This window comes from Manacus vitellinus, unplaced genomic scaffold (assembly GCF_001715985.3).
Source record: "Manacus vitellinus isolate BGI_N305 unplaced genomic scaffold, ASM171598v3 scaffold_26_pilon, whole genome shotgun sequence".
Taxonomy (NCBI): Eukaryota; Metazoa; Chordata; class Aves; order Passeriformes; family Pipridae; genus Manacus; species Manacus vitellinus.
In genome coordinates, this window is record NW_021939960.1 from 10,001,742 (window position 1) to 10,013,345 (window position 11,604).

The window sequence follows — 11,604 nt, forward strand, 5'->3', positions numbered from 1 at the left end:
AGTTTTGAACAGGACCCTGGAGTTACCAGGGAGTGTTAGCAACTCTCACTGTCCTTGGTTGCCCGAGGGAAGAGATCAGTGTGTGGCCCCCAACTTCCCCTCAGGAGGAAGGTGTAGACTGAGATAAGGAATCACAGAATCATTTAGGTTGGAAAAGAACTATAAGATTGTCAGGACTAACTGTTAACCCAGCACTGCAAGCCCTCCACTAAACCATGACCCCAAGCACCACATCCACATGGCTTTCAAGCCCTTCCAGGATCTGTGACCCCACCACTGCCCTGGGCAGCCTATTCCAATGCTTTATAGCCCTTTCTGTGAAGAAAGTTTCCCTAATTTCCAATCTAAACCTGTCCTGGTGCAACTTGAGCTTGTTTTCTCTTGTCCTATAAAGAAGCATCCATTACTTCTAAGCAGGGTACCAGCACCTCTGAAAGAGAGGGTCTAACCATGGTACTCAAGAGGAAATCTGAGAATTTTCTTGCTCAGTAGAATTGTTTTAATTTCTCCTGGGGCTTAAGAGAGAGGGAGAAAGTATTTCTGGAGCTGTTAAGGCTCCCACGCCTTTTCACTGTCCATGTTTGTGGCTGAAAGTGGTGTCCAAGCACTGGCCGTCACTGTGGTATTTGAGACCCATTTCATCTATTGAACAGCTGCTGCTGTCATTTCAGCTTAGTTTTTAAAATACAAAAAAAGCATCAGCAAGCAGAGAAATGGCTCAATGAACAAAGAGCCTTTATTCATCCCAATGGCCTTAGTAAGAAAAATGTGAGAGCGGGGGGAAAAAAAGCAGGCCCTATCTGAGATGGGACGGGAAAGTGTTTCTTGCCAGAGCGCATTTCAAAGCTGTTCCACCGTCATTGTCAGCAGATCCACGACAACATCTGGGCTGAGAGGGCAGAACAACACATCAAAGCAGCCCCAGCAGATACGGGGTGTTTCAACTAAGGAGGTTATCCAGGGTAAATGGCATTTGGCAATTTATTAGATGTTGTTTTTAATAAGGCTGCCACGGCCTCCTCCAGCACTCCCAGCCCCGGCATCGCACCCCGAATTAGAAACGACAGGGCAGCTGCGTCCACTCAGACGAGCGAGGATGAGAGGGGCTGGGAGCAGGTTTCACAGAGTCCGTCATTGTCTGCCTAAATCCCCTCTGCCTTTGAAACCTTGCCTCTCCTGTGCTTCCCAGGTTCGGGCCCGTGATCCCCAGACTGTTTGCAGTGCCGGCGCTGGAGGTGGGAGCTGCTCAGCTGGCTGCTAATGAAGCGTGCTGTGGTGTCTGCCACACGCAGCAGGATTTCGTAAGCTTGGCACCTGCTCCAGATGAATGGGAGTTGATGGCACGGGCTGGAAATGTGTCTATCCCCAGCCCAGCTTGAAATGTCTGAGGATTATCTCTGTAAATCACCGATTCTCACGAGTGCAGTGAGCAAAGCTCAGCCGGGTCCAGGTGTTCTCCAGATTTAGAGTAAATCTCTACATTCAGGCTGTGTTTTTGCTGCCATGAGCACCAGCCAAGGCCGACAGTCCTTCTGAGGAACCGACTGCCATTCCTCTGTAAAGAACCAGAGAAGCAGAATTTAGGCCTTTTAAAACTGCAGAAAAAGGTTTTAATCATAAGTAGGGAATAAGGTTTGCTTTAAAGGGATTGCAGAAGGTTCCTAAAGACCTCTCACAGACACTTGGTCAAGCTGTGACAGATATAAACCATGCTAAACCAAATTATTTTGTCAGGTGTAGCAGATGTGGCTGTCCTTCCCTTTCACTGTATCTTTTTCCTTAACCTCGCCAAACCACAGCCTGATTCAAGCTGAAATCTTTCAGACTAATTGATTTTAAAAATTATTTTCAGTTTTCCCTTATTTACTTTGAACCAAGACCTCCAACAAATCACTTCTCTTTGAGAAATCCCACTTTGCCTCTAAAATCCACAGGGATAGATTCACTGGAGGCTGAGATTTCTGGGTCCACTGCTCTGCGTTGTGACCAAAGAAGGATGCCTGGAGGGAAACGTTGCACAGATTTTGTTACAAAACACACACTATGGTCCTTCTATCCCTGTACTGGCCATTTACTTAAGAGTTGGACTCGATGATCCTTTCCAACTCAGAATATTCTGTGATTCTCTAACTCCAGTTTGGGCTAAGGCGGGTTCTCACAGCCCAGTCAACACCAGAGGGAAGGTGTGCTCCAGGGGCACCAGAAGGAGATAGTGGGTGCCCATCCAGGCATCCAGCCCATCAGGACTGGCAGAGCCACCAGCCTGTGCCCACACACTCGGTGGGAATGACTTACCCCCCTACTAACAGCCCATTTGGACCTGGGAGACCTACTTTCTTCCCAGCTTGTCCTCCTGCCTCACAGCAATTCCCACAGCCCTCTGGCACCTGCTCACCCACCCCTGCCTGCCCAGGGGCCCTCGCAGCCCCCAGCCCTTCCCCTGGGGAGCCAGGTGCTCATGGCAGCTCATTCCTGCCAAGCCCCCCCTGCTCTCTGTTTTCCTTGGTGGATTCTGCTCACATCTCCATGATTGATCGTGTTTGAGTTTGATCCTGGAGCGTCCCAGGGTGTTTGCATGAGAGGTGCTACATAAGCATAATTTGGGCTGAATTTTCTTTGCCTAATGGGAGCTTAAGCCTGGAGTTGAAGATAGTTTTGGCCCTTTGCTGAGACGCCGTTCATCAAAGTCAGTGGTTGGAGCTCCGCAGCCTTCTCTATTCACTGTCGGCTTAGAAAAAAGATCAAAAAAATAATATTGCGCTTTGTTCCCTTGTGTCAGTGATGCCTTTGAAAAGCAGCCCAGGGTGGAGGTGTAGCAGCCTTTCCCTCACAGGGGCCTGGATCTTTGCTGCCCATCTCTGATGGGAAGGGATTCTCTTCCTGCGAGCCCCAGACTTGTCATCGGTCCAGGCAGAACCAAGGCTGACCTGGGAGTGGATGATGTGTTATTTACAGTGGAGATGCTGAGTCGAGACACAGAAAAAAGACACTGGTAACTCACCACCTGTGTGGCTGCACAAATTAATGGGAAAGGTCTTTCCCTGTGCTGAAACCCCAAGAATTTTAGAAAAAGGTGTGGAAATTAACCCCAGACAATTTGTACAGACTGAACCATTGCTGAGCCCAGGCTGAAAACCTCTGCAGGTTACACATTTCCCCTCTGACTCTCCTAAAGTGAACAGGAAGGGTATGATCTGAGCTGCAGGGAATTTGCAGCTTGTTTAGCGGTTACATCCAAAGATCAAAATATTTTGGCATATGGGGCAAAATGTAAGAAAGAGCCAATTCAGTTTTCAGTGGCTCATACTTTATTAATGCTACAAATTAATACCTACTGCTACAAAATATTTACATTTCTTGTTGGGCACAGCCAGATCACAGCAGAGCAGACTAATGATGGGGTTTCATTCACAGGAGAGAATGGTCTTGTGATGAGCATGGACTCTGGGGAGCTGGGTTTTATTTGTGACTGACAAACTCCTTCTCCAGCCATAGGCAAGTCCCTTAATCTCTGTATCCCCACACCCTGAAAAGAATACGGGACAGGTTCTGTTCTTCTCCTTCCTGAAGTTCTTTCAGAGAAAATGATGAGGTTGCAGAGGGCTGCAATAATGGTCTGAAGAGCTTCAAAAGAAGCAGAGTTCACAAAGATGTAAAATAGCTACTCTGCCTACAATACAAATTAAGGAGCCCATAAACAGATGAAGTGGGGATGAGATTACAAGTGAAAAAAAATATATAATTCATGTGATTAAGTGTACATGTGCTTGGGCATAAAATGGCCTTAATTAGTCATGTTTATCTCAAAGTGCCTGACTTCCTTGAGCAGCTGTGGTGGCTGCACTTGCAGCTCCTTGCAGAAACATTCCCCTTTTTTCGCACAGTGTATAATTCACACCTTCCATGTTTGCCAAAGAAACTCCCCAGCCCCCCACCTGCACGTTTGAATTAATTTGATTCTCGATGTCTTTCAGGGGTAGCTGCTGAGCAGGTTTTTCCATGCAGGCTGAGCAGGCAGTGCTCTCCCAGTAGCAGTTACTGGGAGTTAACTCCTGCCCAGACCAATTAACCTTTCTGTTGGCCACCCATAAAAAGCATTATTTGTTGTTTATTCCCTTTCTATAAGGATTATCAATCCTACATAAATGAACACCTAAAACTCAACAACAGTTTCCACAAAATCCTTTGCTGGGTGGCCCTTGAGCCACTGTACCAAAACATTGCCCTTTTTATTAGATGAAGAAACTGCCACTTATTGCAACTGATCAAATATGGGACAGAAATGGTCTGTGCTTATTAATTCAAATTCAGAAATATGAACTTTGCGGACCTTAGTGGTGCATTTTTAGCTCATATATTTGCAGGAAAGAATCAGTCATATACTCAGGTGTAAAATTTGGAAGTGACTTTGTGTTGATTAACTGCAGGACCACAGTTCACAGTCCTGGTTTCTTGACTGGTAGAGCCAGCCACAAAACATGAGCTGTGTCTATTTCAGTCCAATATATAATTACAAATATTTAAGTGTAAAACTAAAATATATACATACATAATATTTAATCTGTGCTTTACTGGCTTGGATAATGATAAAAGTGTTGGCTGGAAGTGTGATTTGGATCTGTCCTGACCATAATGACCATTGAAATGCTCTGCAGATAAAAAATAATAATTACAAAAAAGTTCAAAGGGTGTGCTGAAGAGCCAGTGCACTTAAGATTGTTGTAGGGTTGATTTAGATATGCAATATAATTTTGTTCTTAACTATTTGTTCAGTTTTTTACCTGTGTATTCCCTGTGTTCAGTAAGCTCAACACCTCTGCTCAGCTTGCCCTGCTCTTTCACCACATCTCAACATTCAGCAGAAGAAACAAGATGTCCCAGGGTGTGGAGTTTATTGGTGTGGTCATCAACCATGGGTGTCATCTGAAAGCCAAGACAGGCAGAAAGACAGTGAGGTGGGAGGACGTGTCGGTGTGAAGGGTGCTGAGCAATGGCCAGCTCAGCCATCCCCAGGGTTAGGGAAGGAAGGAATTTGCCTCAAGAAGAAGCCCAGAACTGCTGTGGAAGCACATCCCAGTCTGAGCATCTCCCAAAATACATCTTACCAAGTGCAAGGAAGGTATGAAGGTGGTCAGCAGTGCACAGAGACCACCCCCTGGCACCAACAGCCCGAGGAGGAGGAGGAGGAGGTAGGTGATGAAGGTTGTGCTCCTGCTGCTTAGACTCCATCTGTTCTGAGAATACACAACATTTTTTTTACTCCTCAAGCTTTAAATCTGGTGAAAAATAAAATTAAAGCCAAGTCCTAGTGCTTTAACTAAATCAGAGCATTTACCAACTTCACGTAAAGAAACAGGATTCTTTTCACAAGTGTTTATTTGCACAGTTCAAACAAGCTATTTTTTAAAAATATGACCCCACCACAGATGTGCAACTCAGCCCAATCTCTGTTGACATCATTCAGAGGTTAGGGAAAAAAAAATACATGAGAAGCATACTCTGCTCCTTTGCTGGAAGAAGACCTTTCTTTGGGCTGATTATTTAACGTAGGCCCCAAACAATTGGCAAAGCGGCTCTTACCCTGGTGAGGGAAGATGAGCAGGACCCTGTGAGATGATGGAAAATACCAGCACTGCACCAGGTGCCCAAGGAGGAGGATGGGGGATGCAGTTCCCCTCCTTGTAGAGCAGAGTTTTGCATGCTGGGCAGAGCTCGCTCCTCCCAAGACGTCAGAGCTGCTGGGGCTTTGAACTCCACTTCAAAGCTGGGGCTGGAGTGAGGTTTCTGTAAACCCAGAGAAACAGGTAAATATTTGTCAGAGTCAATTAACCCTCCTCATCACCTCAACAGTCATCTGTTCGAGACAGCTGGAGGGGTTTCAGCAGGCACAGAGGGGAGCCTTGTTGATTTACTGAACCACTTCGGGAGGTGGGCAGACACAGCACACTGAGGCCAGGAGACCTGGAGGTTTTCCCCTTAGCACGGTCCATGAACTCCTGGAGACACCTCATCCTTTCCACCACTGGAGGAAGGTCTTTTTCTTGTCCAGGGAGAAGACCAGTCCCACTCCAAGCGCTGCTGCTGTAGCTTTATAACTTTATAACCACTTCACTCATCCCAGTTACTCCAGATGGGCATCAGCTGTTCACAGAGCCCCAGAGCACACTGGATCTCCCTCCTGCTGTTGCAGGTTTAATGGTGAACACTGTGAGTCATCTACTCCATGAATTCATCAAATTCTAGTTTCTGACATCCCCCCAACCCACTTACAGGGGTTTGGGGTGTTGGTTTTGGAAACAGGGCTTTGCTGGACCACTCCATGTGTCATGTCTGTACTGCAGCAGCCAGTGGAGGGGGAAATGTGGACACCCATCAGCCAGCCCCAGACTCCAAACCACCCACCAGCACTCCCAGGCTTATCAGCACAGCATGAAAATGCAGCTTAAATAAGAAAAAGGAAGGGAAAAAGTAGAAACAGCTGAGCACCAGATGAGAAGGATGAGCCTCAGCTCATTCCTCACCCCCTGCCCAAACCTGACCCAGAACCCTTCCTGCTTGGACATGGGCCCTGGGGCAATGCCACCCTCCCTTTCTCTCAGCCAGGAACCTGCAGCTGGATGCTGAAAACACAAAAGAAAGTGCAGGGGCTGTAACGGGGTCCAGCTGGGAACATGCACAGCCCTTGAGGGTGTCTTTGAGGGACATGAGCTGGGTGTGCCCCCATTCCAGTGCCTGGGGCACGGTGCTCCCGCATGGCTCTCACTTCCACTGATTTCAGGGCAGGGAAAGCCGGGCACGGGGGCTCGACCCGGGCACAGAGCCCTGGCAGGCTCAGCTCCGCAGCAGCACTCGGGCAGCAGACGGGACGAACAGCAGCACTCGGGCAGCAGACGGGACGAACAGCAGCACTCGGGCAGCAGACGGGACGCCGCGGTGACTCCGCGCTCCGCGGCTGCCGGGGAAGCGGAGCGGGGCGAGGGCCGTGCCAAAGGCAACAGCTGTCTCGGTGAGCTCTGTGTTTGCTGTCCGAGATGCCGGCCGCGGGGCAGATGGGCTCTGTCCTTTCCTTCACCGAGCACCTCTGCCGGCCTGCCAGGTGCCTCTGCGGGGGCTGGCACCAGCACATCGGCTGGCAAGATGAAGGCTGGACTGTGCCACGCAGGACAGCTCAAAGTCACGAGCAGCAGCAGGGAGGATGAGGCAGCAGGAACCTTATCAGCCCTGGTCCTCATCGGCCACCACAGGGCCGGATGCCTGTGGGATGTGAGCTCCTGGCACTTGAGTGTGCCCAGCTCTGCTGCTGTTCCCTCCCCATTGCTCCTGGGCCATGGGCAAGGTCAGGCTAACACAGATGGAGTGAATACACAGGGGCTGCAGTCAAGCTGTGGCACATCCCCGGCCAAGCAAATTACACGGTGAGGCTGCCAGGGTGTCCTGACTTCACTTCGCTGGGTCTGGGCTTTCGGGGCTGTGATCCACTAGCCCCATCCAGCAGCTGATCCAGCCCTTTGCTGGAGCCACAGCATTCCCAACCACTCCACAGGTAGCCCCTACTGTGCCCAGTGATGAGGGAAGAAATGATCTCAGCTCACAGCAGATGGTGCCCTTTTGTGCAGACCGGTGGGATGAGGAGCTCCAACCAGAAGCTCTGGGTGGGACTGATGGGTTTCCCACCACTAAGCCTGGGGAGCAGGCAGCAAGCACAGTAAACCCCCTCCAGCACCATGTTTCCAGGGCTGCTGTTTGTGTCCATGGGTGCAGGCACAGCTGGATGTGGGCTGCACCTGAATGGGCAGGCTGTGGGTCTGCAGTGGGGACGGGGTGATGGGCACAGCACTGTGGTGGAGCAGTGAGTCCTGATACCAGCCTGCATGTGGCTGGTGAGGAGGTCACAGCTGATGTTCAGCTCCGAGGTTTGGGTCCATCTCAGTTTCAGCTGACTCGTGGTGCGATGGGTCCCTCTTCCCACTGAGCTGTGACATTCTTCTCACCCTGGTGGAGAGCAGTGAGACCATCACACATCCAAAGTGCTGGGCCAAGCACCAATTTGTTAGCAAACAGCAAACTAACTATCTTCCAAATTGTGCTGAGAGGAGCTTCCATGTTATTTAAGTGAATTTCTAAACTTAGCCCAGTTACCGTAAAAAATACCTTTGCGAGAAACTACCGTCCACAGCACTTGACTTCAGAGACATTTATTTCTAGAGCCAGCGGAAAAATTTCTCACCTTTCAAAGGCTCCAATTATATCTTGGTGCTGGCTGGAGCCAGTGGCCTTCAGAGCTCCCTCACAGGCAGTGTCTGGCTGATGGTGGGAATCACAGCTCCGACAGTGCCACGGGAAATGAGGGGAGTGGTGAGGGGCTGACACCCAGCTATTGACCCAGGAGTTCATGTAGGATCAAATTAATCTTGATGGACACCTCAGTTAACACCCCAAAACTAGTGTTCTTTACTTCATGACACTAAAGCATTACTCTTCTAGTGTTTTCAGCCAGGGTTGCTGCTGGTACTAAAGGCTCCAAGAATCAGGCTCCTGTCAAGACCTGGCCCGCAAAAGAAGCAAATCACAGCTCTCAGGGCTGGGCCAGTGCCCAGGTGGCCTTTGGAGAGGGGTCAGTAGCCAGGCTGAGGGCAGGGCTGCTCTGTGCTGCCCTGCTGAGCCAGCCTGGGTGGTCACACCCACATGTGCAGGATCCTGCCCACGCTCTCGACTGCTGGCTCCCCACAGCATGGCTATATATAAAATGGGAAAGGGTTTTTTTCCACCTCTATTTTTAGTTTTTCTCATGTCCCAGCAAATACACAAGCAGAAAGAGTGGGTTATGAGAGGACATCACCTCTGAAGCAGAGCCAGGTGCTGGGCATTATATGAAAGGCTCCAGGAGAACCCAACTGCCTGTCCCTGTTGATGGTCACGTCTTCAGTGTGGGATTGGACTTTTCCAGTACCTCTTCCTCAAGGTTCATCTTGGTTCCACAAAGGCATTCAGCATTTACAAGGATCTGGTCCTAATTAGCAAGAAGGATGACTCTGAACTCCTCATACTTCAGGACTGATCTCACTTGTGTTACAGCTCAACAATGTGTTTCATTCCCAGGAGATCCCAAATTAATGTACAGGAGCTCAGCCTGGGTTTTCTCACATCAGAAGATACAAAGATCAAATTTTATGACCTTTAAGTCAGAAGGAAGATCTCCTTTCATGATGCATTAGGAGAAATCAAGCTCTGGATGTGTTAGACTTCTACAGTGCTCCAGAAATGCAAAAATCCGTCAAAAGCCTCACTCTCCTTCCCTACCAGGATGGGCACCAGGGTAGCTGGAGCTCTTGGTGGTGTTTTGAGGTGGGATTGGGGGGAACTAACAGCTTTTACTGAAAATGGAAAATGAGCCTTTCTGTCTGTTCATAGGAGGGAAATATTTTACTGCAGCAACAGAGTTTGTGCATTGCCTGAGAAAAGTTTTGTTCAGACAGAATTTTGGTTTTGTTTTACTTTACCTCAAGTAAAGAGAAAAGTAAAAATTCCCTGCTATGGAAATCCATGTCAACCTCCTCCAGGCATCAGGATGCTCAGAGACCAGAGAAGTCAAAGCCCTGCTCAGTCCTGTGTGGGCTCATGTCACCATGATGGGGGATGCCCAAAGCCAACAGATGGGAGAAACAAACATGACAGAGAAATCCTTCCAGTCCCATTATGGCTTATTCTGGAGCGAGCTGCTGTGTCTGTTGGTCATAAAAGCATCGGTGGGCGTCTCTGCCAGGAGAGTGCTTGAACCCAGTGATTTATCTCTTTTGTTCCCCCCTTCCAGTGCTCATTAAAACGGGAATTTGCCGGTGCTGCTGCTGTATCCAGCTGAATGCGTGTGCTTCTTGGCTCCCAGCAAGGTCCTCGCTGTAGATACCGTGTGCTTTGGCAGCTGGGCCAGTCTGGGCTGCAGGATATTACGCCTGGCAGGGACACAAACCCCTTCCAGTTCCTGGAATTTGGATTGTCTCGCAGAGTGCTGATTAAGCAGTGCTTTCAATCTGCACCCAAGACAAAACCCTCGCCTTGCCCCTGCACAGAGGCTCGGCTGCTGCGTGGCACTGGGACCTGCAGTGGGTTCTCTCTCCCCGAGCTCCAGGGACAAAAAAAAACTCCAAAAAAAATCCCAGATGAAAAGCTTTGCAGTTCCTGGGGCTGGATAAGCATATGCTCCTCAGGGCTCTGTCTTTTGTGAAAAAATAAATCACCAAAAAACCACCCCCTCCACAACACAGCCCCAGTGCCCTCCCCACCTTGGTGTGCACTTGGCAGCAGCTGCACCTCCCAGTCTGCCCAGTTAAGACATTCACTGCTGCATGTCCCCATCTGCCTTTTTAATCTGCTGGGAGTGAAACTGCCTTTACCAGCCTCACTAATGAGAGATTTGATAGCTGGGGTTGAGCAGAGGGAGGCAGCCTCAGTGTGTGCCACCCTGTGCAGCACGAAGGGCTGTCCTGGCCCCTGGAGCTGGCACTCCTGTCTGCATTCAGGAATGTGAAATAGGGGTGTCAGCAGGACTGGCAAACTGGAGATGGCACTCTGCCCAGCACCTGCAGAGGTGTCTGGTCCTTTGGGGTGGCCTGGTGCTGGAAGGTGAAGCTGAGCTGATTAGACCCCTATAACAGGCAGCCTGGATAGTCAGAGGGCTCTGAGAGCCATCTTGACCCCCTGACGTGCCCAGTGCCAGCATCCACAGCACAGCCCAGCCCCCCACAGCGTGTCCAGCCCAGCTGGGTCACGGGGTCCTGCTGCTCTCTGCGCTGAGGGATCCCCTCCTGCAGTGCTGCAGTGGGGCCAGAGATGCCTCAGCTGGGCTTTGTCTCCTTGCTGGCACAACTATCATCCCACCAGCTGGGTGGGGAGTGGATGGAAATATCCCCCCAGCACATGTCTCAGTGTGGGCCCCAGGGCCTGCAGCATCTTGAGTTGCTTTATGTGAGAGAGGATGCCAGGAAAAATATGCTGGCCTGTGCCCTGGTGAAACCAGGCCTAGTGAAGTGCAGGGTGAGCACCTTGCTGACCTGAGGCACTGTGGCCCAGGGGGATGATGGCAGCAAGCCCTGCTGCAGCTCACACGTGGCTGCCCGAGCTGGCTCTGAGCACACTGGGAGGAAGATGTGATGGGCATTGCAAGCAGCCCCTGCAGCCAAACAGGCATCTTTGTGACCTGCAATAATTCAGTTGGCCCCTGGCATTGTGACTGTGTGGGATGTTGTGGGGAAACACACTTGATGCCTGAGCATAGTCCATGGCTTTCAGACTGCTGTCCCCCCCTCCCCGGGGACAGACACCTGGACACAGTGCAGGGAGCACAGCCCACCAAGGCACTTTTCCCCTGAGATGCCCCTGGCTGGGCACTGCCAGCACAGGTCAGTGGTGGGGCCATGGGCAGAGCCCCCGTGGGCTATGACATGCCTAGTCCTTGGGGAACAAGCAGGTGGCAGCTCCCAAGCCAGCAAGTGGCTTCATCTCTAACAGAGAGAGCTGCTAGCCCAGGGACACACCTGATCACCAGGTCCCCTCCCAGCCGTCCCCAGAAAGAGACATCTCTGCCATCTGCTCAGCCCGCACCAAAGC

General features: G+C 50.4%; 2 protein-coding genes across 2 annotated transcripts in view; one reads left to right on the forward strand and one right to left on the reverse strand.

The window, feature by feature from the left end:
- The window catches only part of FITM2 (fat storage inducing transmembrane protein 2), a 14,471-nt gene extending 8,143 nt beyond the window's left edge, over positions 1-6,328 (reverse strand). Inside the window, exon 1 of the mRNA XM_029960427.1 lies at positions 6,271-6,328. Coding sequence (XP_029816287.1) covers positions 6,271-6,328 — 58 coding nt within the window. The remainder of the gene's footprint in view (positions 1-6,270) is intronic.
- A 703-nt stretch (positions 6,329-7,031) lies between these two features.
- Positions 7,032-11,604, forward strand: part of R3HDML (R3H domain containing like) — a 9,637-nt gene continuing 5,064 nt past the window's right edge. The window contains exon 1 of the mRNA XM_029960428.1: positions 7,032-7,151. Coding sequence (XP_029816288.1) covers positions 7,032-7,151 — 120 coding nt within the window. The remainder of the gene's footprint in view (positions 7,152-11,604) is intronic.